Consider the following 13,646-nt stretch of genomic DNA (forward strand, 5'->3'; position numbering starts at 1 on the left):
CTCTTGCACAGCTGCAGCACGTTGCTTGTGCATTTTTTATTATTTCTCCCATGTTTTCTTTTCCATCAGCACAGAGACTCGAGCTAAGAAAAAGTACCAAATTGGCATCCTCCAGGGGCATGTGCGCTGCCAACCCTAATACCATCTGCAGAGCTTGCATATAAAGCAACATGCGTGCTCACAGGGACTGTGTTTTAAAAAGAGCTTGTTCAGTCATGTGCAAAATACCACACCCGCCCACGGGGATTATGACATCGAGCTGAGAAGTAGCCCCACTTCTAAGGGCTGATCCTGCTGCCACTGAAGTCACTTCAAAACTCCCATTGACCTCAGTGGGCCAGGCTCAGCCCCTGAATGACTAAAGGACTGACTGTAATGGGGCTGCTCACAGGCCTTGGTGCTAGATGAAAGCAGGGCTCTTCGCTCCGGAGCTGAAATCCAACACTCATTACAGCCAGTGCCTTCTGCCAACCTTTGCGGTTCTTTGGTCACGAAAGCTGCTCAGGCAGCTCCTTCCAAACAGCTGTCCTATATCTGGAAAGTTGTCATTCCCTTATTTATATCCTGAGTAAACAATGTGCATCCTTCCCAAAGAACAACAACACTGCGTCAAGTACCTCTTTGTATAAAACCTCTACTCAGCTACTTCGACTTATCAGGATAAAACAGTGATGTACCAAATACATTGTATATACTTCACTGTGTGGTGGTGTTATGCAGAACAACACTGCTCCAAGTATTAGACCTAAAATTTGTGTACTTACCTGTGCCTTATACTTGCCTATTTATCCAGGTATTGGTCTGTAAATATCACTATAAAGCACTGAGAGTTTTTTTAAATGGTTCAATAGACTACCTTATATTTTCTGCAAAAGATCTTATTCCTGTGACAAATTACTGTGGAAGGGGAGGAAAACAGGGACTTCAGTTGATGGGGATCACCCTCACTCTATGATACGGAAACCGGTGTGAAGCTCTTCCCACAGAGATGATGCTTATGAAAGGCACAAAGCCACTGCACCAAATTACAGCATATACATTATATATGTAATTTACTGTATATTGTGTAGCACCCAAAGTGTGCTAGGCACCCTTCAGACATGCAGATAGATACAGCTGCTGTCCCAAAGAGTTAATAAGCTGATAGCAATTTGGGGACAGATTTTCAGAAGAGCTCACTCAGCGGGCTGAGCTCTTCAGAGCTCTTAGGGCAATCTGGTCATAAGGGTCACAACGGGAGCTGCTGAGCAGCCAGCACTTTAGACAGATTTGGGGCCTAGGTGAGAGCTGAGCCCCAGTTGCGTGTGCTGAGCACTTGAAAAAACTGGCCCTAAGGTCTTTGTTAAAAAACAAATAGTCCCTTCTCCTGCCACCTCCGAGATGGAACATAGCAGCTGTTTAGCTGCACACAGCATTGCCATGCAATAGTGTAGGCCAAGAAATGCGGAGTATGGTTTCCACCTGGAACTTTAGGGGAAAGTTTAAGTAGGCGGGATGCAGTTCTCAGAATTTTGCCAGGATATCAGGGTGCAAAGGTGCCAGGAGATTTTGCAGGACAGCACCCCTAGTACTCGGGTGAGACACAAGGCTCAGCACTGAATCAAAGAGGTCAATGCCTCCTACTAAACTGCCACCAGCACTTCCTGAGCATCTAGGTCAGTGGTGCTCACTGCGTCCCTCATGGCTCTAAATGAGGGACGTCCAGCGCCAACTGTGTTAAGAAGAAAATCTGTATTTGATTATGAACTGAATGTGTGTTCCCTGGGCTTCACTCTGTGATTGTTTAGCTGATGTGTCTGCATCCCTCTGAGGAGGAAGTAGAGGGCCCTGCCTCCCCAGCTACCTCTCACAGCTTCCTCTGCTGCCCTAGTACAAGCCCAGACAGGAGTGCTTCCAGCACCAGCTGTCCAGCCCCAGCTGCTCACTAGCCACCTTGCTGGCCCCCTTCTGCATGGCCGGGGAAGGAGATGATGGCTGCGCTATCAGCCACTGGAATGTGGAAGTCCCAAGGAGAATAGGAGCTCTCCTGGTTCTGCTAGAGCTTAGAGGAATGCCTGACAAAGGTCCTCTCCCAAACACAGCCACTCGGGGTACCCTAGAAAAGAAGAAGCTGAGAACTAACACCAGACAGATGAAAGGGAGAAGAAACCACCTGCAACTCCACTCCCGGCATTTCTCCCAGCATTGGGGAGTCCTTAGCAAGCACAGAGCCAGCACCTACACCTCTCTCTCTCCACAGCCCCTCATGCAGAGGTGGAAAGGAAGGAGCATGTTGCATTAGGACTATCCTCTCTTGGCATATGACCCCTAATGGACTGTTCCCTGCTGGCACAGGTTACAGCAATCCCTAAAATATCAGTGTTTTGGCTGAGTAGCACAAAGAGAGCAGAACAGGCCAGACACTCTGCCCCACAGTGCTGATTGTAATCACTTGACCTTTCTGAAAGAACATTTGAACCTCAGACTGGCCACCACTGATCCAGGTGTTTCATGGGGGAGGGATAACTCAGTGGTTTGAGCATTGGCCTGCTAAACCCAGGGTTGTGAGCTCAATCCTTGAGGGGGCCATTTAGGGATCTAGGGTAAAAATCTGTATGGGGATTGGTCCTGCCTTAAGCAGGGAGTTAGACTAGATGATCTCCTGAGGTCCCTTCCAACCCTGATATTCTATGAAGGTCTCCCATCCACACACTGCTCTAGTTCAGAGCTACTTAGTTTAGGAATTCTGACAGGATTAACCCAGAAGAGCAGACAACTTGCCAGCTATTTTATTCTACCCTGAGCTAGCCCCAAAGGAATAAAGACAAAAAGCAACACAGGGGGGAAATGACATAAATCTAACCCTCCTGCCACTGAATATATAGAAGTTCTTTTAAATAGTTCAACTGCCTTCTTCCTAATGATCAGAACCATATCTTCAGAGTATCTCTACCAGGGTCCTGACAAGGGCAGTCAGGACCAAGAGTCAGAGCAGGGTCAAACCTAAGGCTGAGAGTAGCAGGGAAGCTTGCAGCCAAGTTCCAGGCCAGGGTCAATAGCATGGATCAGAGTATGAGTCAGGTTTCAGGTTCCGGGGCTGGAGGCAAGGTCCAAACTGAGCTGAGGTCAAAGCCAGGAGTTCAGGATCAGGAATGGTCATGGTAGTTACAGCAGATCCACACTGTTGCCTGGACCCTTCCTGGTATGACCCTTAGGTTTGTATAGGGCAGGGAGCCAATCAGGACCCATGAGGCTGCTGCTTGTCAGAGCCCTTGAGGTGGGGCTTCCCTTGGTCTGTGTCCACACCAGCTAATGGGTAGTGAGACACAAATTACTGTAGTTACAGCCATTGCTGAGTGGCCGCTTGGAGGTGTTCACTAGAAGCTCTGGAGGCCTGTGTCTGAGATTCAGTGGGCCTTCCAATCTCAGTCCAAGAGTGAATGACTTTGAATTTTCTTGGCAGTGTTGGGACTTCTCAAAATCTTTGTGCCTTCTCTCAGAGAAAGAAGCAAATGTTCTCCTTCCTCTAAAATGTCAAACAAAAGGTTTTAACTGCATCCAAGATTTATTGGGCTTCTTCTGAGTAAACAGCCAGCAATTTTTTACCATTTTAAAATTTTTCTTGTTTTGCAAGCACAAAGCAATAGGTTTCTGGAAGCCCTGGTGCTCATCACTTCATAAAGTAAACAGGTCTTGTTCAATCAATATTTATGCCCCTATCACTCATAGCTGCCCATAAAGCTGGAACGGAATGGAATGGGGGTACATTCATTCATTGTAATTATCAGGGAAAATTATCAAGGTTTTCATTTACTGACTATTGTTTTTCAGATATCTCAGAGAGACCACTCATGTGCAGTCAATAGATTAATTAATAGATTAATTAAACAATACAGATAATATAAGCTTGACACCATTTGTCCATGACAGTTTTATTATTATTATAACCAGCTGAGTTTTGCCTGACCACTTGGATTGCTAAATTCTGATGGAACTTTATGTCCCGCTCAATGTTCAACAAAGACGCAATTGTTAGCAACCCGGGAGGATACAGTGGAGGAAAACTATTTTCAAAGCCTAGCTACAGTTAGGAAAGTGACTCAGAAAACAGCTCCTTCTTATTCAGCAGGTCTGCTCCTTGACTCTGCCTGAGTCACACGAACACAAAACAGAGTGTGTTGTTTTTCATCACTGTTAGACATGCAGTTGAAATACAGGTATGGGAGCACAAACTAGATTCGATTCTAGATCACGCATCACCAGTTTGTTAGTGCTCTAGACATGCTGCTAAGCCTGCCTTTACTCTTGGACATTTCAGGGAGGGCATTCATTGATGAATGTCATTACAGGTCCCATCCTGTGACCATCAAAGTCAGTGCCAAATCCCCCACTGGTTTCAAAGGTGTCACTACATGGGACAGACCACAACACCCTGGAGGTGTGTGGGTTACACTTTCATTTGTTAAATTGGCAGGCTAGTGTTCATGCTGGAATAGGCAGTTCAGTTAATTACTGTGTTAAGATCTTAATTTTGGCAGTGTACATTGTTGTTTTAATCTATGTTAAACACCTCCAGGAGACTGGTGCTGTAAAACCTGGAGAAATTAAAGGAAGAAAGATTATCAGATGAACTCTGGATGCACAATCTTTCCAGCTGGTGCTGATGCAGAAAGAATGCAATGTGCTATTCAGATCTCAAATGCAGAACTGGCAACCACCTTTCTGGCTATGGGCCTAACCTTGCAAGGCACAGAGCAAGGGAGCTGGAACTTTCGGGGGGCTGCACCCCCCCTCCAGCCCCAGTTGCTTCCAACAGGAACTGTGGGTTCTCAGCAGCTTATAGGAAGCTCTGATCACTTCACAGGATCAGCCCCCCACACAAACTGCATTTTAACATTAACCATTCCCTTTTGTTGAATAAACTATATCTACAATAATAGTTATAGGACATGGCATATTTTGTGGTTTAAATTATTTTTTTATACCCTCCAGTGTTTGTAACTCCTCCTTGGAAACTTGAAAGTAGCATTTGTTTCTCCAGGAGGTTTTTAGTTCCATGTTTCTTACCATGACATTAACGAAGCCTTGTTATTTTTGATAGTTGGAGAGTCTTCTGGAATGCCTAGATGTCTCCTTCCTTCACGGTTCAGCCCCACTCATAAAGGTCCTGGTCTCCTCCGGAATCCAACAGTTATGCTTCATCCATACACCACCAGGAGTAACAGGGGGATTTTTTCCCTTTTAAAGCCCTCCCAAGCCCTGCCTGCCCCAGAAAGTGAGAGGCCAACCAAGCTTGAAACCTGACCACTGCCAGCATCAGCACAAGCACTGGGAATTGGGTTTGCCAGCTCAGTGCCATTAAGCAGAACCCATTGCATGTATTCCTCACAAACCAATCTGGGAATTTACTTGTAATTAATCTAATTAAGTTATTAATTTCTATGTGTGTTTTTTTAAATGAGAGAAAGACAAAACTCCTGCATAAAACACAAGGAGGCAGTGCTGTCTAGTGGTTAGAACAGGGGCAGGGACTCAGAATTCCTGGGTTCTGCTCCAAGCTCTGACACTGACACACTAGGCAATTTTAGGTAAGTCATGGATGACCTGATTTTCCAAGGCGCTGAGCCACTCTCTCTCCCTTGAATCAACGGGTGCTGGACATGCTTAGTGCCTTTGAAGACCTCAGTTTGCTCCTCTGGAAAACAGAAGGGGCAAGGGGCATTGGCTGGCATTGATTAATGCCTGTGAAGTGCTTGGAGATCCTGAAACGAAAGGCTCTGTAAGTACAGAATATAATCACTGAACCTCAGCTCATCAGAAACACAGAACTGCTGTACAGTTGCTCCCTAGTAAACCATCCAGCAGACAGGATTAATTTTACTAATCCCTTGCTTGCTAACTGGCTCACCTGATTAGGTGCCTGCTAGACAACAGACACTAGAAGACAGTCACACCAATCCAGTGGGGCTCACTGCACTCACCTTCCTTCATAGCTTGAGGGGACTCCAAAAAGAACAGAAGAGAAGCACAGAAACATTTTCCTTAGCCAGGCAAATAGGATTCAAACTGTCCTTGGATGGACTGGGGACTTCATTCCATAACCAGCTAGGCGACTTTTAGTGGAACACATTTTTAATTCTATGCCCCATTGTTACTATGAGGTTATTGCTTAAAATAAAGGCCTCAGCAAGAAGTTCCCTGCTTGAGTAAAGCACTGCTGGCATTCCTTAGACAGAGGAAATGTTCCATGGCAACTCCTGAATGTGATAAAGGGCTGGCTTGATGCAGCCACTAGCCAGTGATGCTCTGAGTTAGGAAGGAATGAAGGAAGTGACTAGAAGAAAAGTGAGCCAGGTTAGGAAAGAAGCAGAGAGAGGCTCAATAAGGCGATAGCTACATCTACACTGCAGCTTGGACCATGCTTCCCAGTGTGGCTAGACAGATACGCTAGTTCTGCTTGAGATAGTGCCCTAAAAATATGCATAGTAGCCAGGGGTAGCAGAGGCGGTGGCTCAGACTAGCCACCCAAGTACATACATAGGGACTCCACAAGTTTGTACTCAGGTGACTAGCCTGAGCTGCGGCCCATGCTTCACCAGCTACGCGGATATTTTTAGCGCACTAGCTCAATCGGAGCTAGCGCGTGTCTGTTTATCCATGCTGGGAAGTCTGGTCCCAGCTGCAGCATAGATGGAGCCTCAGAGTGTGGTGCAGGGAGATAAAAGTAAGAAGAAATAAGAGGTGAAACCAGGTAAAATAAAACAAGCATGCTCCTATCCATTCTGCCAGTAGAATATCAGCATAGGGAAAGCCTAGCCACTGGGATAATGTCTTGGACACCCATGTAGGAGACTCAGTTAGATTCCTTAGGCCTAGTGCTCATCTCACCAGCGTAGAGCAGGAACGCTTTGCCATGGAGGTTGATGAATGGAGACACCTCATTTCTCCATTAGGAGTTGGACAACCAGTTTATCCCATTATTTTACAAATCGTGTTTCTGCCATTACAATATGAGCTCCTTCTAGGAAGTTGGAGAAGGGAAGGAGGAACTATCTGCGTACTGCAAAAGTATTGCCTGAAACTGGGTTAGCAGCTAACCAATATCCAAAATACATAACCTCATGGCCAGAGGATTGTACTGTCCTATGCCCAACCACCTAGTCTCCCTTTATTGCTGCTTCACTGGCTTTGATGCACATATATGAAACCAGATTTGGATCCCTTAAGAGGGGTTAAATGAAGCGACATCATGTTCCTTTTTTCACAACTAGCTCATATTTCATATTACTCAAAAGTAGTTTCCAAAGCCAAAAATGTAATGCACTAAGAAATGAATCTGTACTCTATGAATCTCAGGGGGATGCAACTGTTTTGATGGAAAATTCAGAGGGAATGAAGGAGAGGCAATTTCAGCTGTCAGATTTCTGGAGTTATGGCAACTTGGCAGGTGTAACTTAGAAATTTAGGGCCTGATCCTGTAGCCATGAGGAAATTACCTTTGACTTCAGTAGGAACAGGATCAGGCCAGTAACAAGGTTAGCCGTCCAAAGAGCAGGGGAGAACTACACCTGTATGTGTTCTGTGGATATTCAAAGGGGGCTGTAAAATGAAGAATCAATTCTACTGCAACTGTTGTTAGCAAAAAAAAGTTCATTTGAAGGAGAATACAGTACATCATGGCTGACAGGTGAGTTTTTCTTTTGCAGTTTTGAAGAGTGCATTTTCAATACAAGCCTATTTACCCAAAGGGATAGTTATGGTTAAGAGAGCACTTCCATTCTAAACCTCTGTTTCCAGTGACTTATTACCTTCCCCCACAAAAATGATCTTTGGGCCTGAAATTGCACGAGCTCATTCCCCCATCCTAGATAGGTGAGATTATGGAAAGCCTGAAAAAAATCCATTCAGTCATTTTTGTTTGAAAAAAAAAAGCATGAAAAACTAGTGACTTTTGCCACATGAAAACCAATGTATTTTTACCAATTTAAGAACTTTTTCAAACAGTGATTTGGATTTAAAGTTCCAGGCTTGGAATATACACAGGCATTTGTGAGGAATAGCTTACACAGACACAGCTGATATAAAAATCATGGGCCAGATGCCCATCTCAGTTATACTGGTATAAATCTGGAGTGAAGGCCTGATCCAAAGTCCTTTAAGATGCCCATTAACTTTATTGGTTTTGGATCAGATCCTAAGCCCTCTAATTTCGACCAAGTCAGTCCAGATTTACAGTGGTATAATTAAAATCAGAATCTGGTCCCATGTATTTCAAACAGTCAGTTCTTTACCAATGGTAGTACCACCATAGGTTATTAAAATGGAAAGAATTTTGAAAAAGTCCCTGGTTTATGCTGCTTGTGGACTTTTTGCATTTCATGCAGTTTTAACTGTGAAACTAAACTGGTCAGTTTCAGTTTCTGTTTATAGTAAGTTGCAGGTTGCGGTCTCATTCACTGGACAGTGCTGTTCTTTGGGCTCAGACACTGCAAGGGAATGCTCAAGTTCAACCAGAAACTGCTTTCACTGGGGTGACTTGATTTTATAGGGACAGTCCCAATAGTCGGGGCTTTTTCTTATATAGTCTCCTATTACCCCCCATCCCATCCTGATTTTTCACACTTGCTATCTGGTCATCCCAGCTTTCACTGAGACAAAAAACAATTTCATTGAAATATTTATATTCATATTAGGACCCCGACTTTTTTGTTTAACTACATAAGTGTAGTGATTTAAACCAGTTGATGGCATCTGCAACTCTGCCACGGACTCACCATGATGGACAAATCCATTAAATTCTCTCTGTGTGCTTCTCTATCTTTAAAATGGGTCTAGTCATGCCTGCCTCACAGGAGGGTTGTGAGGATCATTCACTTATTGTTTATAAAGTGCTTAGAAATCTACAGATGAAAACTGACAGTGTAAACTGCTTTCCTTGTGTGCTACACGTCCCCCCTTGTGCCTGATCCACAGAGGACATAGGTTTGCTATAATACCCTGCTAGGCGACCTGGCTTGGATTCAGCAGCCCATCTGTATTCCATATAAACAGATGCCTGAAGTTAAGTATGTGCTAAGTCCCAGTGGGCTTTGCTGAATAGGGGTGGATTTAAGCACATGCTGAAATACTCTGCTAAATTGGGGCCTTAGCTCATTTCACACTGTAGAGACTCATGCTTTTAGCTCTGGAGCTCCAATCATTAATGATGATAACCATTACAAGTGTGCAAAGTTGTATTCATTACTATGCTGAGTGCATCATTTTCTTACCAATTTAGTTATACACCAAGCACAGCTATCCAGAGCATTCAATTCAATTACTATTTTAAATTTAGAATACAAGGTAGCGTGCTCACAGCAAGCCAAATAACAAGAAAAGTTTATATACCTCTAATAGGCAAATATTAAACTTGAGACTGATACAGGGAAAAGGGAGTGGATAGAGACATTAAAACTTTTGGCACAGATCCTATAAGCAGAAAACTAGAGCATGATAAAACTATCTAGCCGCGGTAAGGCCTAGTGAGGTCATATTTGGAACACCGAGCGCAGTTACAGTCAGCGTATAAAGACAAGTAGCATAGGTATGAAGATGACACAGCAGACAGAAAAAATGATACATGGACTTGAGAATCTTGGTTAGTCAAAAAGATCATAGAGACATAGGCTGGCATTCTGAGAGAACACTTTAATTCCCAAGGCCAACAGAATAAGTAAGAGCTACAAGGCTGAGTACAGTGCTTTCAGACACCTGACAAGGTGGCATGAACTTCAGAGAAGGCATCCAACCAATAACAGGAATTGAAGAAAGAATGCAGTGGATCTAATTTACCTCGATTTCCGTAAAGCATTTGATACAGTTCCACATGGGGAATTATTAGCTAAATTGGAAAAGATAGGGATCAATATGAAAATTGAAAGGTGGATAAGGAAATGGTTAAAGGGGAGACAACGACGGGTCATGCTGAAAGGTGAACTGTCAGGCTGGAGGGAGGTTACTAATGGAGTTCTTGGGATCGATTTTGGGACCAATCTTTTTATTACTGACCTTGGCAAAAAAGGGGGAATGTGCTAATGAAGTTTGCGGATGACACAAAGCTGGGAGGTATTGCCAATACAGAGAAGGACCGGGATATCATACAGGAAGATCTGGATGACTTTCTAAACTGGAGTAATAGTAATAGGATGAAATTTAATAGTGAAAAATGCAAGGTCATGTATTTAGGGATTAATAACAAGAATTTTTGTTATAAACTGGGGACACATCAGTTGGAAGTAACAGAGGAGGAGAAGGACCTCGGAGTATTGGGTTGATCACAGGATGACTATTAGCTGCAAATGTGACTTGGCCGTGAAAAAACCTAATGTGGTCTTGGGATGCCTCAGGCGAAGTATTTCCAGTAGAGATAAGGAGGTGTTAGTATCGTTATACAAGGCACTGGTGAGACCTAATCTGGAATACTGTGTGCAGTTCTGGTCTCTCATGTTTAAGACGGATGAATTCAAACTGGAATAGGTACAGAGAAGGGCTACTAGGATGATCCAAGGAATGGAAAACCTGTCATATGAAAGGAGACTCAAAAGAGTTTGGCTTGTTTAGCCTAACCAAAAGAAGGCTGATGGGAGATATGATTGCTCACTATAAATATATCAGAGGATAAATACCAGGGAGGGAGAGGAATTTATAAGCTCAGTAGCAATGTGGACACAAGAACAAATAGATATAAACTGGCCATCAGAAACTTTAGACTTGAAATTAGATGAAAGTTTCTAACCATCAGAGGAGTGAAGTTCTGGAACAGCCTTCCAAGGGGAGCAGTGGGGGCAGAAGACATATCTGGCTTCAAGACTGAGCTTGATAAATTTATGGAGGGGATGGTATCATAGGATAGCCTAATTTTGGCAATTAATTGATCTTTAACTATTAGGGGTAAATATGCCCAATGACCTGTGATGGGATGTTAGATGGGGTGGGATCTGAGTTACTACAGAGAATTCTTTCCTGGGTGTTTGGCTGGTGAGTCTTGCCCATATGCTCAGAGTTTAACTGATCGTCATATTTGGGGTCAGGAAGGAATTTTCCTCCAGGGCAGATTGCCAGAGGCCCTGGGGGGTTTTTGACTTCCTCTCTAGGATGGGGCAAGGGTCACTTGCTGGACGATTCTCTGCACCTTGAAGTCTTTAAACCACGATTTGAGGACGCAGGTTAGGGGGTTGATACAGGAGTCAGTAGGTGAGATTCTGTGGCCTGCGTTGTGCAGGAGGTCAGACTAGGTGATCATAATGGTCCCTTCTGACCTTAAAGTCTATGAGTCTATGATTCTATGTAGCTCGCAGGATTCTGATCTGACTCACACACATTGGCATAAATCAGGAGTAATTCCATTGGAAAATTGGGTCCATCCTGAGCAGATAATACACAGAATAAAAACTCTCAGAGGCAGCAATGGCTAATCTGACTCGGAGAAAGGAATTAAGCAAATAGCAAAGACGAGAAAATACTTACTGTATGTACTTTACACAACTGCAAAACCTCTGGAGAGGGAACAATCTGGGAGGGGTTTTCTGGCACCCACCCCTCCCAAACATTTCTTACGGGGTCCTTATCTCAGCATCACAAATGAGGGAATGCTCAGGTCGGGTCACATCCTGCAGGGCAAAACTCTCGCAGATTGCAAGGAAACCAGCGAGCTAATCTCCAGTCCCATCACAGCAAACGCTGCTTGCCTTTGGGCTATCGCTAGGCTGCCGTACAATCCTGTTCGCTCCTCCAACCCCACATACATTAAAAACCCTTGGGGAGCAGGAAGAGATGGTGGCAGGGGGTTAATGGACAAATGTAAGCCACTGGTGATGGTGCTCTCAGTGCATCATGCCCTCGTTTGGTTGCCTTCCCTAAGGGAAGGAAGAACCTAAAGGACTTGACTGTGAAACTGTTGCAAAGTTGGCACCCAGTTCCCCAAGCCTGGCGTACAGCGTGAGCACAAGCGGTTCTCCCACATGTGACGGTTCCCAAAGCTGCACGTGTGCTCGGGGCATTTCCCCGCGCCCGCTTGCTGGGGCTCTAGCCCGCGGGCGGGACAGCTGCGCACACCACGCTGCTCTTGCAAAGCCCCCGTGCGCCGATCCGGACTGGACCCCGGCCACCAGTCCCCGAAGAGAAGCGGGTGCTCGTTACCTTTGGCGTCTGCCCTTCGGCTCCTGCCACCTCCAGTCTCCTCCTCGCCCCCAAGAAGAAGAGGAGAGCAGCGAGCCACAGGATCCCCACGAGAGACAGCGCCAGCCGGCGACTCGGCCGTCTCATGGCTCAAAAGTCCCGCCTGGCGGCAAGGCGCGGGGCAGAGGGGCTGGCGGAGCGCTACCGGCGGGCTGCTCCCCCGGCGCGGGGCATGGCTGGAGCCGGGGCTGCTCCGAGCCTGGGCGGAGACAGAGAGCTGCGAGTCCCGGGCGGGGCGGGGGAGGAGGTGGTACCGGGGGTGGAGCGGGGAGGGAGCGGCTGGCTCAAAGCGGCCGCGGCGCGTCCAGGGAGCTGCAGTGCAAGATTGTGTCAGGCTCCCTGGGAGGTAGGAAGGTGGGGGGGGGTGTCTCCGGCTGGCAGCCCCCCGGGAGCAGGGGGAGGCGCTGCCAGCCACGGCTCCTTCCTTCCCCCAGCGCCGCAGGGATCAGGCCGGCTCAGCCCTCCGGCTTCTGCAGCCTCTGGGCCGGGCCCTGCAGCGCGGGGCGGGCGGGCGGCTTTGGGGCAAGGCTCCGCGGCGGGGCTGGTCCGGTCTGGGTCAGGGAGATCGGGGGTAGGAAAAGCTCCGAGCCGGCCGCGGGAACTGCTGGCGAACCGGACTGCAGGGCAGGGGCCCTGCAACTTTCCAGCACTCCCGAGCTGAGCGGGAAGTCTCTAGGTTTAGCTCAACAGTCCGGGACAGCGGGGCAGGGGCAACTAGCAGCCAAGCAGCCTCTCTCTGCAAGCTTGAACTGCCCGGCTCGTGCCAGGCCACCTGGCCAGTGCTGTGCACGCCGCTGCTCGGAGCTTGAGCTGCCTGGCCAGTGCTGTGCACGGCGCTGCTCGGAGCCCGCCCTGGGAAGGGGGCTGCTTCCAGGGGCAGGAGATTTATACTCCAGCAGGGTCACTGCCCATTATAGTGTGCCTGATTAGGCGGTCCCTCCACCCCGTACCTTCAGGGAAGGCAGTGGAGCCACCTCCAGCCTGAGGCTGGGGTGATGAATCAGGTTGTCTGTGTGCGGGCAGCCTTCTAGTTTATGGGTGAGAGCCTGTGTCTGCCCTCTTGCATAGGGGGAGTTAGGGTTTTTTAAGCAAGTGGGGGCCTTATTTCAGTGGTGGGGAGGGGGGCACGAAGAGGGCATGTTCCTTGGACATTACAGCACTGAGGGAGAGTGGTGGTAACTGAGCAAAGGATAAGGTACTGCTAGTACAAGAGCCAGGGGTGAGGAGCAGTAGCTAAGGCCTTGCTCCTGCAAGTGGTTCCCTGGTATAGGATTTCTGCACCCAGAGTCCCAATGACTGCAACAGGGCTCTGTGTAGATACAGGGGTTTACCTGCAGTGAACAATTTACAGGGTAAGAGCTTAAGATAAGCTATTGGAATTAGAGCTCAGTTGGGATCATACACTACTAGAAAGATGATAGCAACAACAAAGTCACATTTCAGAACCTGGT

At 46.7% G+C, this 13,646-nt stretch overlaps 1 protein-coding gene across 1 annotated transcript in view; it reads right to left on the reverse strand.

Moving 5' to 3' along the window:
• GALNT14 (polypeptide N-acetylgalactosaminyltransferase 14) overlaps window positions 1–12,395 on the reverse strand; it is a 201,701-nt gene extending 189,306 nt beyond the window's left edge. The window contains exon 1 of the mRNA XM_032798229.2: window positions 12,157–12,395. Within this exon, the coding sequence (XP_032654120.1) occupies window positions 12,157–12,282 (126 nt within the window). The 5' untranslated portion in view covers window positions 12,283–12,395. The remainder of the gene's footprint in view (window positions 1–12,156) is intronic.
• Window positions 12,396–13,646: the final 1,251 nt, after the last annotated feature.

This window comes from Chelonoidis abingdonii, chromosome 3 (assembly GCF_003597395.2).
Source record: "Chelonoidis abingdonii isolate Lonesome George chromosome 3, CheloAbing_2.0, whole genome shotgun sequence".
NCBI lineage: Eukaryota > Metazoa > Chordata > Testudines > Testudinidae > Chelonoidis > Chelonoidis abingdonii.